We start from the raw sequence: 16,825 nt of genomic DNA, 5'->3' as shown, positions 1-16,825 counted from the left end.
GTGGCCCTGCTGGGTGTGCAGAGCATGCACACCAGTGACATCCCTTGTGTGTGATGCCACACACAAGGCAGGGGGCATGATCAGAGCCCTGGAGGGGCTGTGCGAACCCTCTGGAACCCATTTCCCAGCTGGTGTTTGCTGGTTGGGTGCATGTGTTTTCTTTTCTCTCTCTTAAGAAAATGTCAGATGGGGATGATCTCCAGAGGACTTGTGTGTCCCTTCTGGGGATGAGGCCAGGCACCCTTGCACATGACATCACGCACAGCACAAGAGGGCATGACCACAGCCCCAGAAGGGCTGCACAAGCACAAGCTCTCTGGAGCTCATTTCCCAGCTGTGTCATTGCTGGATGCACATTGGTTCATTTTTGCCCTTGTGAATAGAACAAACAAAACATGCAGCCAACAATGGAAACAGCTGGGAAATGAGAACAGGCTGGAGCTTGTGGAGTCGGGCGGCCCCCAGGAGCTGGGCTGCTCAGGTTCTTTGACTCCACCTGCCCTATTATGGCTCCTCCTCTGGAGTTCACAGCAGGAAGGTGCACCGAAATGTTCCATGTGGGCGGGACAGCAAAAACAAACAAGGCAGCTTTCACTTGACTTGGGGAGGGTGGCTGGGAAGGAAGGAGCGAGCGACTTTGGTGACCATTCCTAGTACAAGTAACATATATCCTCTTTCATGGCAAATGCACTGTGGGTTTCCTTCTGATTTCCCCCTGGGATCTTTCATTTGCTCAGAACTGACAGAGAAACCAGTAATCCTGAACTCCTCTGAGGTGGTTCGTGGGAGGCCAGTCACTTTCACCTGCTGGGCATGGGGGGTTTGCCCAGGTCCTCCTGAGCCCATCATCTCCTGGATCCGAGAAGGTACCTATAGTCAAATTCAAGGGTCTCCAGAGAGCAATCGACACAGCAATGGGAGCCAGATGTATGGATCTTCCATCACCTTCACCCCCTCCTCAACTGATCAGGGTAAAGTCCTCACCTGCCATGTCACGTACCGTGCAGATCGGACTGGAAGGAACAGCATCCACCTTGACATTGCCTGTAAGTAGTTTCCTCTGCTCTGTATCTCCTTTCCTCCCAGTCCTGCCACCATTCCCCCCCTCCCCATGAATCCAGTTCCCCTCCTGACTTGCTCTTGGGTTCTGCAGTTTCCCTTTGAGTGCCTTTTCCATCCTCTTCTGTTTCAGACCCTCCTTCAGATGTCGAGATTGCTGTGGAGGTCACAAGCCCTGGAGGACAACCTGGTGAGACATGAAGCTCCAAACGCCTCTGCACATCCCCATCACGCTCACACCCCCACCTCCAGAACCCGGTGATTCCCAGCTCATTGCAGGGAATCTGTAGAAACCTGGAGATGATGCCAAGCATTTCAATGAACAGTGAGGAACTGGCCGAGGATCTCAAAGGAGCGAGGATGCAGTGGAAAGGCTGGTTAGAGTTGTCTGGGAGGCAGGGGTGGGTGGGGTGGGTGGGGCAGCTTGGACAGGAAGAGGGAGGGGCTACGCTCACTGGGACCTTTTCATCTGAGCCCACTGGGACCTGCAGCCTTGGTGCCCAACCCACTCAGATGGAAATATGCTCCTCCTTCACAAAACCTTGGGACCGTTCCACATGCGAGCTCCATATTTAAGACACATTTATTCACCCAAGCTTTTGAAAACTCGAATTGTGGTTTTGAATGGTTTAAATGTCTCAATCTTTGTTTTAATTTGTTTTATGTTGTAGTAAACTACCCAGAGATACAAATTTGGGGTGGTGTACAGATTGAGATAGATACAAACGTATTTGAGCAACTGACTGTGAGGGATTTCAGCCCAGCTGGTCTTTGCCACTCAACTCCATTGCAAAAGTCCAGTTCCAGTAATGTAACATGTCATTCTCCAGTGATGAGGTAATCCTCAGGGGTGGATTAACCCTTTTGCCGCCTGTAGGCAGCAAGGAATTTGCCGCCCCCCCGCCCCCCGGGCAAGCAAATTGCAAATCAAACACACACAGAGACACCGCAATGAAATATTTCTCATTTATTTTTTTAAAAAATGCCGCTGGAGGAATTCTGCTGCCATAAGCAGTCATCTCTACTGCCTCTCCTTTAATCCGCCTATGGTAATCCTCATTCGCAGGGTTGCAGAAAACTCCCTCGAGTCAGCAGCCAAGGATTCCGCCCCAACTCCCATTTTACTGAACTCCCCTTTTCCAAACCTAGAACCCCAGATCGCCTCCAAAAGTGTCTTTCCTCCCACACTCCACAAAATGTTTTATATAAAATAAAATAAAGTCGGGAGTTGCTCCTCAAACTTTCCCTCTGCCTGCCCCTCTGCTCATTCAATAATCCTCCCTCTGTTGAGAGGGCTCATAATCCCATGAAGAGAAACCTGTGCCCTCAGTGTCCGGTCTGTGCTCCATACAGCCCAACTGTCATGTGGTAGCTGCAGGCCTGGGCTAATAAACACCACCCTAATTTTATGGCCTGTTCCAAATGTTGGGAATTCTCTCTGGTACGAGATACCCTTCTATTACAACAGAGTGCACAGAGGCAAAACACAGTGGAGTCTGCCCAGGCATGCATATCTCCTAAAAGCCAAAAGAAACTTGGAGCCAGTTCATGGTTTCTAATCAATATGAGGAGTCTTTATTGGAGAACTCCATTCTAGATAGGAAAGTGGAGAGATAGAGTCTCTAATCTAGCTAGCTAGCTGGATGCAGAGAGATGCTGTCTGCATCTCTGTGCACACGTGGTACAGAGAGAGAGGCAAGTGTGTGTTTTAGAGAGAAGAGGAAGAAGGGAGGGAGGGAGGCAGGAAGTCAGTGAGAGTAGCAATCTACATATCAAAGGGATAGTGTCAGAGCAGTAGAGAGGAGGAATGAGCAATGTCTTGACCCCTCTAGCCCTCTGACTCGCTAGTCTGTCCCCCTCTGTCACTGAGGCATGATGCAGTGCAGAGTCCTTCACTTCCAACACCAAAGGCAGAAGCATCATCTGAGAGCTGAGAGAGAGATTTGAGTGCAAACTAGGCCTGCACTGCTGCTCAGCTTGTGTTTTCCCATGCTCTTGTTTTTTGCTACCTGCCTGGGAGTGCAGTGTCAAGAAACTTGGCAGGCTACAATCCGTGGTTGGTGAGCTGGGTTTTCCTGGAGGAGCCCCGGTTTGTTCAGGGCTGCTGTCAACTGCCCCCTCTGCAACACACACACAATCATATCCCAGCATGCAGTGGGGCTTCCTGAGCAGCAGGGATCCCAAGGCAATTCTCCGCTCATTCCATTTCTCTTGCAGGCTCCTCATCAAGAATAGTTGGAGGGGATTTGGCCTCTGTGATGACCCGAGAAGGGGACAAGGTCAGCCTCATCTGTCAGACTGATGGTAAACCTGATCCCACTCTTATTTGGACAAAGGAGAACAGAAACCTTAGCAACCCCAAGCAGGGTAGGAAGTACACCCATCTGCTGACCCTGGTCAGAGAAGAGGATGCTGGAGAGTATCGCTGCCGGGCGGAGAATCCACATGGGTCGGCCAATAAGACCTTCCGACTGGTTGTGCAATGTAAGAGCTGGGGTTCTCTTGGGGGGGATCTTCCTCAAGCACTAAGTGGCTTGACTTGTGTTAACCCAATAAGCACCCCTACGTAAGTCTGAACACGTGTCATCCATGGATTCTTTCCGAATGGTGTCCCCCACTATTAGGGCCAATGGGAATCTGTTTCATTGCATAGTGCAGTTCTAGAACATGTCATGCAGAATTTAGCCGCTTGACTGCCAGAATCCCATGCCAAACTGACACACTATGGAGCTTTCTAAGAAGTCCTTTTTTGGTGTGAGGAGTGGAGAGTGGGAAGAACACCTTTCTGCCTCTCTGGCACCACCAGACTCTACTGCCTGAGGTGGCCGCCTTACTGTGCATCACGAAAGGACCGCCCTCTGGGCAGAGCGACTCTCACACCCACCTAGATAGGAGGGGGCCCATATTTATTGCCATATTTGTTGTTCACATGCCTGCTCCTTTTACATATAAAGTGGAGGGGAGGGAGCATCTAATATCCCTGTAAAAGGTGCTCTTGGATGAAGGAAGCTGGATCCTCCGTCTTCTCCACTTGACCTCCCCAAACACATCCCTCAAGGCCAGAGAGAGAAACTTTCTACCCAGGAGCAGCAGCTGGTGTGTAGAGAGGGGAGAGGGGCTTGTGTTCGCTCCTCTCCCTGTTGGCCCCTCGGGCATGCCAGCCACACTCCCTGCGTGTGATGTCACATGCTGGGGGCGTGGCCACCACCCAGAAGGCCCCGCACAATCACCTGGAGCTCATCTTCCAGCTGGCAATGAAGCACCAGCTGCATGTGCTCTTTGCAATCTCTCAGAGGGAGGAAGAGGGGGGGGGAATGTGCAATTGACAAGGAAGCCGGCTGGGAATGAGGCCAGCCGGAGCTTGTGGTGGCCGGTGGGGGTGGGGGGGAGAGACAAGCCAGATAGCTTCCTGGAGCCGTGTGGCTTATGTTCTTTGACCCCATCTGCCCAGTCATAGCCCTGCCCCTAAGCAGCAGAGAAGTTGAACTGTTCCTTTCTGGCCAAAAAGTTGGATTAAGTGGTGTGCTGAAGGGATGCCCTTTGTGTCCACTATAAAGGTACTTTTTGCTAAGTAATTCCTCGTCGTCCTCCTAGATCTTGTGCCATAGCATCATACTCTGTGCCATGTGCCTTCTACAACATATCTAGAGGACTATTTTCCATGCACTGAATCTAATATCTGGAATCTATAAAATCTCCACTTTTTTTTTAAAAAAAAAGCAAGTTCCTGGTCCTCATGGTGCCCCCCCAAGTGGCCTGTTTCCTTTCCTTTTCCACTCTGTGACCACTTTCAAAAATGTCAAACGATATGAAAACTTGGAGAATGGGGGAAGCAGAATACATCATGCAAAGTTCAAGTTCAAACTTTATTGACCAGCAAAACAAATGTAGACAGATAAAGGTCATTTACCCGAATGGAATACAATTCTGAATTTAAGAAGACCCCCTTAAAAAGTAGAGGTTAAATACAGGTTATACCTACATTTACTCAAAAGGAACAGGATTCTGAATGTAAGACGGCTTCCCGATTTCTAATATCAAATAACCAGGGAGGAAATTAATGTGAGATTCAGGTAAATACAGTAACAGACATTAATAAACGGCATTAATAATCCATCCTGCACGGGACCATTTAACATCTGTCTAAACATCTGCATTAATAATCCGTCCTGCACGGCTCTAACATCTGCCTAATCGATGCAAAGTTAAATAAATATGCACAATGCTTGGCTTACAAAATGTATTCGGATTGCAGAAAAGGAGAAGCGGAATGTGGGTCTTTGGGGGAAGTCGGGGTGCAGAACGCGCACTGTCCGAAACATGGTCTTAACCCTGTGATATTTTAGGGTCAGATTATGATGTTATACAATCTTGATGGACATACCAGTCGGGAGTGATAGAAGACTCTCTATTGCAGGTCAGACGTTACGCAGTTCATTGGTAGAAGCATTGTTATCACATTAAATGTCGATGTGTCTGTTGCAGATCCTCCAAGAAATGTCACCCAAGCTTACATGAGAGAGCCAGCACTAAGTCAAGGTATCAGAGGGCATTAATGTGCCCCGGCCAAAATGTGGCCCTTTTCTCCCCCGGAGGATGCTGGCAGCAAGGGGCTGTTGCTCTCTCATAGGGGGGTGACTGGCATTTTACTATGATTACAGATCCCCCCAGGACAGTGGCCAATGGCTCTCAGCTGACGGCTTGGGAAGGCGGCACACTGCGGCTATACTGCAAGGCTGATAGCAACCCTCCACTCAACAGCACGCATTGGGCCAAGGGGGGAAAGACCTGGGAGAAACAAGGCCAAGATAGCTGGTTGGAACTGAGCAATTTGAGAGTTGAGGATGAGGGTGAATACACGTGCCAGCTCCAGAACTCCCTAGGTTCTGCTCACGGGACCTTCCTGCTCGTCATCGCGTGTGAGTCAAGATTGGGGTTAACCTGTGGAACTCCCTGCTGCAAGGCAAATGCTATATCCATCCGACAGGGCATGCCCTTGCCCGCTGCTGCGATGTCGCTGAGGTTCAATTTGGAAGCAGAGCTCTGCAAAAGAGACGGAAGCAGCGCTCATATTTAGGGTGGCCAGCTTTTTAAAGAACAGAGGCTCCTGTGTCTTTAACAGCTGCATCCATCGATATCGCGTTTGCCCTCTCTGCAGACCCATTGCTGGAAAAGCCGTGTCACCCAAATTTCTCCCACCACCCCCGATAGCTGTTGTTGCCCCAAACAATCTGAAAATTCTACCCCAGTTTTCAAGCTAATCCTAAAGCTGGGGTGGGGACAAAATATTCAGACCCAAGCCTGCTCCTTGTGCAAGGGTGTACTTTGTGCAATAGAAGAGGCCTCTACCAGGAAGTTTTCCACATGGGGTTTTTAAAGCCCTTTCACACGCACCTCCTCCGGAATGGAGAGGGGGTGTTCACATATTGGCCAGATTTACCCCGAAGTCCCTGCAAGTTATTGGGGAGCAGTTCACACACGATTCAGGTATTTTGCTGCGCGTTGAGAGCGTACCCCGATTTATATCCAGGGTAAAAAAATCCAATATTTGTGTCTGTTTTGGGGGACAACTTTGAGTTTGCAGTCAAGCCTCCCCACAAACTCACTGCAAAGCCATCTGTGTGTAAAAGTCCCAGGGAACAATCATCACAGTAGTATATCTCAGAACAAGAGGACCTCTCCCAGGTTGCTCCCAGCTGCCTCTAGTGGATGCATTCCAGTACTGCAACTAGCCCTGTCCTTCTGGATCTGCGTTGGTTCACCTTGACTTGTGCTCCTTTCCAGATGCCCCCAAGCGCAGCAGAAACCCACAGACACATACCACATGTCAGCACGAGGACAATCGCCTCCTCTGCACCTGTTCCCTGCACTCCAGGCCTCCACCCCAGATTTACTGGCAAGTGATGGGGGAGGACATCAGTGAGAACATGACCAAGGGGTCCCTACGGGTCACTTCTCGGGTCCAGGGGGACGAGGTCACCAGCACCCTAATCTGGACAGGCAGCCTGGATGGGGACCACAGCATTATCTGCCTCGGGAACAATTCTATTGGAATCTACACAATGCATTTTCTGCTCAGTTCCTTGAAAACAGGTGAGACTCGGCCAGATTCCGGATTCCTGTGCAGACCTGGCAATGCTGCAACATTTATTTGTTATTTCTCTGTGCAAACCACCCTGAGCCATTTTTGGAAGGGCGGTATAGAAATCGAATGAATAAATCTCAAAAGCTTGTCTAGAAGCTGCTCTCGCTTTCTCTCGAAAAAGCGACTGAAATACAGGGTTTAAATCCGAGTTGTGTGCGAAATGCTCCCCAAGATCTTGTAGGGTCTTTGGGAAGAATCTGGCTGAAGTGTGAAAGCACACACTCCCTTCTGGGGAGATACGAAGTAAAAGCACCAGGGAAAGACTCCTGGAATAAAAGGCAGCAACCGCATGAGTGATGCTGTGATGTTGACGGCTCCACATTTTGAGAGGCCTGTTTCCCAAAGAGGAAACTGTTTGATCTGCTTTTGCAAAAGAAAAGGGGATTTGGTTTTTATATTGTGAGCCCTTTGGGGAAAGGGATCCATCTTATTTCTCTGTGTAAAGCGCCCTGAGCCATTTTTGGAAGGGCAGTATAGAAATCTAATAAATAATAATAATAATTTGGTGACTCAACAGAAGGCTGACAGCTGGATTTCCCAAGTTCCATATTTATTTCCCTCCTGAAATCTGGGTTTATCATTGCAGACCACTACAAAACTCTGCTCATTTCTGGATTGTGTGGTGCGTTGCTGGCAGCCGGTGTCATCCTACTAGTCCTGTGCCTGATCAAGTGAGTTCTTTTCCCTTTAATTTCCACATTTGCCTTTGCCTGGGTCCTCCCACCACATCACAAGACCAACCGTTCCCTTATTTGACTGGTCTGACCAGCACTGTTGCATTCTTAGGCAAATGGTATCACAATCTGAAAGGCCAGCAAATGACAGAACCAGCCCAACAATGATGTTTTCATATTGACCATGTCTCAATCTGGCTAAACCCCATCCCACGCCTCCAGGCTTCCTGTACAGGAACTCTTCTAGATCAGGGATTCTCAAGGCTAGGTCCCCAGATTTTATTGGACTTCAGCTCCCATAATCCTCAGCCCCAGTGGCCTTTGATTGGGGATTATGGGAGTTGAAGTCCAATAATATCTGGGGACCCAATCTTGAGAATCCCTGTTCTAGATGATGATTTATCCCAACTTCAGCCCAAATCCCAACAGGAGATGTAATGAGACATCCCAGGGGAGGCTCCAGAAGTGGAGAAAGGGGGTAAGGCATCCCCTAAGACAAGTAGTTTCTCCCCCTCACCTGCCCCCGCTTTCCGTTTCAAAATTCTAACACGCGGGACACAGCTCACCCACCCATAAATGCACTTTCCCCCTTCTATGCAACCTCTCTCTCTTTTTTTCCTGGTGCTGCCACTGAGACATTCCAAGATGTTCAGGTACATCACGTATGCTCATAGCATCATTTGCTGGCCATCTCTGAAAAAGCCATGTCTTGTAAAATTAGGAATAAAAGAAGTATTGAAGAGACGCGCCTCTTCATTGCTTTTTCACAGATTGCCAACAGATGGCGCTAAGAATGGACGCAATGTACTCAAACGTCTTGCAGACGTCTCGTTATATCTCCCAGCAGAATTTGTGCTGAAGATTGAATAAATCACTCCGTGGAGGCACCACAATATTCAAAAATATCACATTTGGAAATATCAAATTTTGCAGAACTTCACATATCAACAGAGTGCTGGGCGATGTGCTGAGTTACTTGTTACATTGTTGGACTGCTGTTGCTGAATCCTTCCCAACACACAAGAATTCTGGGAGAATTCTCTTAGATGGTTTCTCCATCACACTAGATGTGTGCTCCGTGCTGTCAAAATAGACCTTTGCAAGTGGGAGGGTCATAGGTCCCACAAACGGAAGTACTTTTCCACACAATGCATAATCAACTTGTAGAATTCTCTGCCACAAGATGTGGTGTTGGCTACTAGTTTGGATGGCTTTAAGAGGGATTTGGATAACTTCATAGAGGAGAGATCTGTCAATGGCTACTCATCGGAGGGCTATAGGCCACCTCAGAGGTGCAGGGGAGTAACAGCAGGAGAGAGGGCATGCCTTCAACTCATGCCTCTAGGCTTCCAGTGGCATCTGGTGGGCCACTGTGTGAAACAGGACATTGGACTGGATGGGCCTTGGGCCTGATTCAGCAGGGCTGTTCTTATGGAATGGGGGGCAGAGAGTGGGGGAAGGTGGCCAGCAGCCTCATCTTCTCTCCTCGTGCTTCTTGAGATCTTTACAAGGAGCGGTGGAAAGGTGCTCCTTGCAAAGCTCACTAGGGTCAGATCAGTCCCAAAGAGCTGCTCTGATGGCGATGGTGGGAGGGCATAGTGCCACCCTGCTGGAACCTAAATAATCTGCCGCCGGAAGCAGCTGTCTCACCTTGCCTCACGAAGGGGCCGCCCCTGTTTCTACAGGAGAAGGGATGGGATGGAGAAGTGACTAATAAAAGGAGATCCATACACTGTTCTGATCAATTCACTTTGAGGTTTTATAAGAAGAGGAAAGCATCGCCGAAAGCAGGCAGTACAGAGGCTGCGGAGGCTGTAAACGGAATACACCAGAGAGTCCACAATCCCAGCCAGATCTACAGCAACATTCCACCTGTGGTAGGTAAAGCTGTGTTGTCCTAGATCGTCTGGCCTGATAGAGTGAAGGCAAATAGCTCCCCAAGAGCCTGAATATTGGATTAAGGACCTAATGGCACAGTGGGGAAGTCATTTGCCTAGGGAGCAAGAGGTGCCGGTTCGAATCCCCGCTGGTATGTTTTCCAGACAATGGGAAACACCTATATCGGGCAGTAGTGTTACAGGAAGATGCTGAAAGGCATCATCTCTTACTGTGTGGGAGATGGCCATGGTCAACCCCTCCTGTATTCTACCAAAGAAAACCACAGGGCTCTGTGGTCTTCAGGAGTCAACATCGACTCGACAACACAACACCGACTCAATGGTAAAGTAAACTTTACCTTTATTTTAGGAACCACATCAGAAGCTGCTGTCTCCTGAGTCAGGCCATTGGTCTATCTAGCCCAATATTGCCTACTCTGCCTGGCAGCAACTCTCCAGGGCTTTGAGAAGAATTTTTCTCAGCCCTACCTGTAGATACTGGGAATTGAAGCTGGGACTTTCTGCATGTTAAGCAGATGTTCTACTACTGATCTATGACTCCATCCCTAATGGGATAAGCTTTTAATTTCTGTAGTCTAAACCATTATTCAATTCATAAATTGCTTTGGATGTGTGGGGGATTCAGCGCACATATACTGCTCTTTAAGACCCTGATTGTGAGTACAAAAAGCCAATAACATTTTGGCCAGTGATTTTTGATATTTACATATATATTTATCCAATAAACATTCATTTTGGCATGTGTTAATGCCAAGCAGTACATTTAACCATTTAATTTAACCCTTTATTCCCCCTTCTGTAATCGGCCAGCAGCTGACCTCTTGCAAAGTGTATCTTTTGGTAAATGGGTTCTAGTGAGTAGTTCTGATTTAAACCTAGCCGTCCAGGTCTTGCAAGGGTAGCCTTAATTGCCCAAACCTAGAGGAGGGAGGTTGTCAGTGTTCCCTCTAACAAGGATTGCTTGGATGTTGTTCACTACAGATGTTGTTCAGATGTTGTTCACTAGAACTCCCAGTATCCCTAGCTGCAGTGGCCTTTGGCTGGGGATTATGGGAGTTGTAGTCAACAACATCTGGAAACCCCTGTTAAAGGGAACATTGGAGGTTGCATTTGTGCATTTCAGTGTGGCCCTTATTTCAATGATCTGCTTCCAACATCAGCTCATGATGAACTCATCACTTAGAAAGTGGGTTGGTAGGAGTGAAATACAATATTGCCCATGTCATTTCCCCTCCTCTGTTTCAGATTCCAAGAACTCCCCAGGTCGGTAAGCCCAAAGCTGCTGGAGAGAGAAATGCTAAACCCGACCACAGGTCCAGAGTTCCAAATCCAAACACAGATGACCCGGAGGATGTGCATTATGCAGCCCTCGAGTTCAAGCAGAAAAATAAAGCAACACCAGAGGTGGAATCACCAGAGGTGGAATCGGTGGAGTATTCAGAGATCAAACGGAAATGAAACCCTTATCCCTCAACAAGCACATCTCAGGATAACCGGGAGATGGGGCTCTGCGTCAGGCAAGGGGGTCACTCTGACTCTGATGATCACGCAGGACTTACATGAACTGACTCCTTCCAAGAGGGGAGTAGGAAGTGGACGTGGAAGGTGAGAGTGGGCAGGAAGCCATTTCTGAATACAGTTCCTTCAAAGTCACTTCATTTCCCCATCCCAGTCGATCAGGCAGGACAAATCAGAGGTGGAGAAGGGTGCCCACTGGCTTCCACTGACTACCTCATTGTGGTCCCCACCCTGGTGCTCCCCTTACCTGGCAGCAGAGGCGGATCTAGAGTTGAGCAAATGTGTGCAATGAACTCAGGCCACCACTAGAAGGAGCCGCGTCTGGATCTCCAACTTAAAGCATAATTTCCTCATAGGGATCAATGGGAAAGTACAAAAATATAGCAATACCTCTCGAATGACTGGGCAGAAAGAAGGCCCTGAAATTTCACATGACATTCCTGTATGATGATAGCATTAACTCTGTGGATGTTCAAGGAGATCAGTCCAGCTGTTGATTTTTTAATGAATGTTTAAAAATGTTATAGAGTAATGGCTGACATCCTGACTAAATATACTACAGAAAATCCTGTTGAACCTTAGTAACCTTTTAGAGGAACTCCTCAGTAGTTCTACTGAGTACTATAGTCAGGATGTCAGCCAATAAACTTAAAATTGTCTGTCAGCTGCCTGTCTGTTTGTCTGTGAACCTCTCCCCTTCTCAAGCGATTGGCTGAATAGCTGTGATGTCATGGAATGTTCACTATGAAGAGAATGAACTGTCAACAAGAGAGTGTTCCCAAACTCTGCAACAATGTTTGACGTCACTTGAACAATTTGATTTAAGGAAAAAAACATATTCTGTGCAGCTCTTTTTTTCCTGGTAAAATGTTTAATACACATCATTAACTCTTGGCAGCTCTATGGTTGTTTCCTTCTAGGAGGTAGGTTAGGAGACAGGAGACTTCCGCATCCAAATCCAGAATGAACCATTGCATCCCAGATGGTTGACAGCCTCCTTTTTTCTCCAAAGGGGGAGACACATATGAGCATGGGAAGAGAGAAGCATGCACTCTTTGGTACTGAGGACATCGTATGGCACCAGGCTTAACTGTATCATCTCTGAACCAGCCCAATAATTAAAACAAATCGGCCTAAAAATCCAGCTTCATCTAATTTTGAATTTAAGAGCCAGGAATTATGAAATCAGTCATACAGGCTTTATGGAACATAAATGTTCTTAAAGCCTATCATAAAAAAATGAGAAGAGAGACGACCTCAAGGAGACAATTCCACAATAGCGGAGCCACCACTAAAATGGCTCTGGCAGCCATCAGCGAGTTCTGAGCTAACCTGTAATGAGACTCTGGCCCCACTCACTCATTCAAGCACTCGAGCCAGAATTAAAAACATTATTATTTATTTATTTTTATGTTTTTACATTGTATCCCACTCTTCCTCCATAGAGCCCAGAGTGATTATGTGAATTCTCACAACAACCTTGTGAGGTAGGTTAGGCAGAGAGATAAATGACTGGCCTGGATCCCCCCAGTGAATTCCATGGCTGAGCTGGGATTTGAACTCAGATCTTCCCTGTCCCACACTCTAACCACTACACCACACTGGCTCTCATTAAAGAACTTCCCCATTAATTACAGCCCCGACAATTTTGGAAAAGTGTAATCCAGTCACCCCCTAATTATGAGAAAAATCCACTTGGCCATTGCCCTCTTCAGACATTATGTTGTGTGTGCGTTCAGGTGTCTGAAATCATGTGCATGTGCTTGTGTGAATGACTGCATATATTCCTTTTAAAAGTGAACCTGGATACAGACCCCTCAAATGCAGGCTACAAATAGGAAGTGTACAGCTGTACATGCATTAAACATAATGCACAAATAACTACATGTGTATAGATCTGTACATATACACACTGTGCACAGATTGTACATGCATTAAGGGTGTGCAAACAGGTTCGAATCCAAACCGGTTCAATATTGAACTGGTTTGGTTTGAAGGTTCGGGGTTGAGCCGAACCACACCGGTTCGGCTTGACCCCATACCGAACACACACACACACACACACACCCATGCAGGCGTTCGTCAAACGTGTTTTGGGGGATTTTTTTTTAACTTACCCACTCTGAGGGACTTCTCCAAGGAGGTAGAGTGGTGGTGTCCCGTGGAGGTTCCCCTCCCCCTGCCAGCCTAACCTAAATATTGCTTGTTAGGCAAAGGTTACTAATTTGCCATGTCCAGAGACCCCTTCTTATAGTTGTTCCATCATTTGATCTCCATAGAGTATAATCAAAATATCATTATCCTTCCTGGATCACAAAAGGTGTTAATTGCTATTGCCCTCCAGATCCTGTCTTCTAATTATTCAGTCAAGGGTAAACAGGATCTGGGTCCCATCTCCTGTTTGGGCAGAATATTGTTTTATTGACATTCCCAAAGCAAATCTGCATCTTTAGAGCTTGCAAATGGGCATCTTTTTTTGTCCCCAGATTTTCTGGCACCTGGTCCCCCAAGAGTGTTAGAAAGGTGTTAAGAGAAGGAAAATTCAAAGCTATAGCTGTGAGAGAGCAGTTAAATAATTTTCTTTTGTGTGCATTTACCTAGGGTGGAATTCTAAAGACAGCAATATGGTATAACAATGCTTCTAATTCTACATAGCAAATATCCCTCAGAGAAAGACAGGATCTCCCCTTTGGGCAAAGCAGAGCAATCACCAATGATTAGCGCAGACTTTTTTGGTAAGAGAAAATGTGATCTCAGCTCCCAGGTTCCCCCAAAGACATTACCTGAAAGCAAGTTCAGGCACATTTTAAGAGGTTAATCATTTTACTCCGTTTGAATTCCTGTTGCAAGGAGTTTAGTAGTACTGGCAAAGATCAGAACTCAACCTGGCCCGCTGGGCTATGAGATTCTCATTCAAGATGAACGAGCAGGGCAGCAACATATCCAAATTGCTAGTATGTGTGTAAATCTTCCTGCTATGCTTCAGTAAAGGCATTCCACAGTTATAGCGTTTGGATATGTGTGAGACAGGAAACCAAGCCTGGCCATTGTGTCTCTCGATTACCCATTTCACAAACATTGAGAAACAATGCTGTATTGCCCCTTCCTTCACAAAGCAACTACCATCTGTCCCAGAGGCAATTCATGACACGTGGGTGTCATGTACTGGTCAGTTCATCTGAGTTCAGGCATTAATTGATTCCTTAATAAAATGGAATCAGACACAGGCCTGGATTCTACATAATTCTGGATTGGTAACCCTGGGTTTAATGTTGGAGTCAGCGTGTCCACAATATAATGATGCCTCTGGATCTGGATGATTCTGGATAATTCTGGATCTGGATAATTCTGGATAATTCTGGATCTGGATGATTCTGGAGCTGGATAATTCTGGATTGGTAACCCCGGGTTTAATGTTGGAGTCAGGGTGTCCACAATATAATGACGCCTCTGGATCTGGACATGACTTGTCAATCTTAGCTTCATGTTGAGTTGGTATATCTTAGTTTCGTCTTGAATGGATGGTGCCTCTAGATCTGAACGTGTGCCTCTGGACTTAATGTTGCCTTGTCATGTTGCCTTGGTACGTAGCTTCATGTGAAGTTGTTGCATAGCCAAGCAGAGATTGCTGGAAAATCCTGACTGCACATGAGATGCTCTGTGGGAGCGCATGGTGGGGGGAGGGGAATCTCTGGTTTTCGTCATGCCTACATTGGTGCCACAATGCTTCTTAATGACTTCAGATGATGTGGGGAATGGGCATATTACTTGCAGCAGTGGGATGTGGAGTGAGAGCATGGCAGGTTGAATCTGAAGTGCCTTAATGTTGCAGCTGGAATTGGGAAGGGGAGGGAGAAGGAGAAGGAGAGGGGGAGGAGAGAGTGGAGGGAGAGAGGAGAGAGAGAGATGGAAGGAGAGGGGGAGAGACAGTGAGAGGGAAAGAGGGAGGGGAAGAGGGAGAGGGAGAGAAGAGGGAGGGGAGAGGGGAGGGAAAGAGGGAGAAGGGGAGAAGAGAGGAAGAGAGGAGGGAGGGAGGGAGATGGAAGGAGGGGAAGATTGGGAGGGAAAGAGGGAGAGGGCAAGGAGAGAGGGAGAAGGGGAGGGGAGGAGGGGAGAGGGGAGAGAGAGAAGGGGTGGGAGAGAGATAGGAGAAGGGAACAGATAGGGGAGAGGGAGAGGAAGGGGGAGAGGGAGGGGAGAGGGAGGGAAAGAGAGAGAGTGTGCATGCTGTGAATAGGCTGAATGCAAAGTATCTTGGAGGACAGGACTTCTCTCTGAGGCTTTGATGTGCAGTATTGGTTTAATTTATTTAAAATACTAACACCCTGCCTTCCTGTTCCATTACTGGCATGCCTGAAGCAGCTAACTGCAATTAAAAAGAAACAATGCCATTTTTCTTAAAAGGGCAAATAAACAAATAAAGCATCAGGAAACACTCCCCCGCCCCCGTCAAAAAAGAAAAAAGAAAGCAAGGAGATAAAACAATTCAAGAGCTGCTCATGCCAGAAAACACATGCTGCAATAAGACAATATTTACTTTGCGTCCAAATTTGTTTGTTTACATATATGTTATATACTGCACCCTCCTAACCATTCTAGGCAGTTCACAACCAGTGCCATTACACAGGAGTTCTCCATTTTGTGTCCGCAGATGTTGGTGGACTACAACTGCCATCATCCCCTGCCACAGTGGCCAAAGGTCGCCTGAGCTGACTGCCTCGCCTCATAAAAGGACCGTCCTTGTCAAAATGGCACCAGTGATTTTAGGGGATTATTTATTCATTTAGCATATTTGTTTCAATGGAATTCTGAGAAGATGGTAAAAATCAACACGATTATTGGCATCAGAACAGAAAGTCCATATAAGCTTTGACTATAATGGAGTTACATGCTCCGAAAAACCAGTCCCATTCAAAAAGACTTTAGTCTCTGTGTCTTGCACTAGCTGAATTTTCAAAACATTTTCAAAAGCAGCACCATGTGGAGTGCACAATGGAGATCCAGTCCTGATGTAACCAAGAAGAAGAACAACAGCTTCAATAGATTGAGCAGTGCACCATGTCTACACTCTAGATAACTTCCCACTAGTGTTGAATCCATGCAGGCAGGAGGTGGGAATGCTTTTCTGGTTTGTGTGCTACCTCCAGAAGTGGCCTGTGTCATTGGAAAATATGTCCCTGAGGGCTGCATGACTGTCAGAGACATATTTTTTGGCTGATAGGTTACTTCCAGAGGCAGCACAAATAATTGAAATTCATTTCCCGTTGTGGCACACCTGATGCCATGCAGATAGGAAAGCTTTCCAAATCATCTCCCTGGTGTGTCCCCAGAGCACCGCTCCAGATGTCAGCCGTTGTATTCTACTTCACTCTCAAAATGTGTTTAATTTTTTTTAGATGTCATTTTTGTTGGACATACTAGACTGCATTCAGATGCAAATATAATCCATGAATGACTCCATGAATCAACGAACCGCCTGGGGAGCCCTTAACTAAATGTCTCTAAGTCAAATGACGGCCCACAATTTCCAT

General features: G+C 47.1%; 1 protein-coding gene across 6 annotated transcripts in view; it reads left to right on the top strand.

Annotated features, from left to right (window-relative positions):
- The window catches only part of LOC128332764 (sialic acid-binding Ig-like lectin 8), a 28,516-nt gene extending 16,329 nt beyond the window's left edge, over nt 1-12,187 (top strand). For 4 of the 6 annotated variants that reach the window (XM_053267459.1, XM_053267463.1, XM_053267461.1 and 1 more), the window contains 9 exons: nt 738-1,046; nt 1,193-1,249; nt 3,277-3,543; nt 5,545-5,598; nt 5,721-5,978; nt 6,844-7,152; nt 7,791-7,875; nt 9,635-9,755; nt 11,022-12,187. In XM_053267459.1, coding sequence (XP_053123434.1) covers nt 738-1,046; nt 1,193-1,249; nt 3,277-3,543; nt 5,545-5,598; nt 5,721-5,978; nt 6,844-7,152; nt 7,791-7,875; nt 9,635-9,755; nt 11,022-11,234 — 1,673 coding nt within the window. In that variant the 3' untranslated portion in view covers nt 11,235-12,187. The remainder of the gene's footprint in view (nt 1-737; nt 1,047-1,192; nt 1,250-3,276; nt 3,544-5,544; nt 5,599-5,720; nt 5,979-6,843; nt 7,153-7,790; nt 7,876-9,634; nt 9,756-11,021) is intronic. The other 2 variants (XM_053267464.1, XM_053267465.1) reach the window with 2 other exon arrangements.
- Nucleotides 12,188-16,825: the final 4,638 nt, after the last annotated feature.

This window comes from Hemicordylus capensis, chromosome 7 (genome assembly GCF_027244095.1).
Source record: "Hemicordylus capensis ecotype Gifberg chromosome 7, rHemCap1.1.pri, whole genome shotgun sequence".
NCBI classification, from domain to species: domain Eukaryota; kingdom Metazoa; phylum Chordata; class Lepidosauria; order Squamata; family Cordylidae; genus Hemicordylus; species Hemicordylus capensis.
This window is presented reverse-complemented; position numbering and strand designations above follow the sequence as displayed.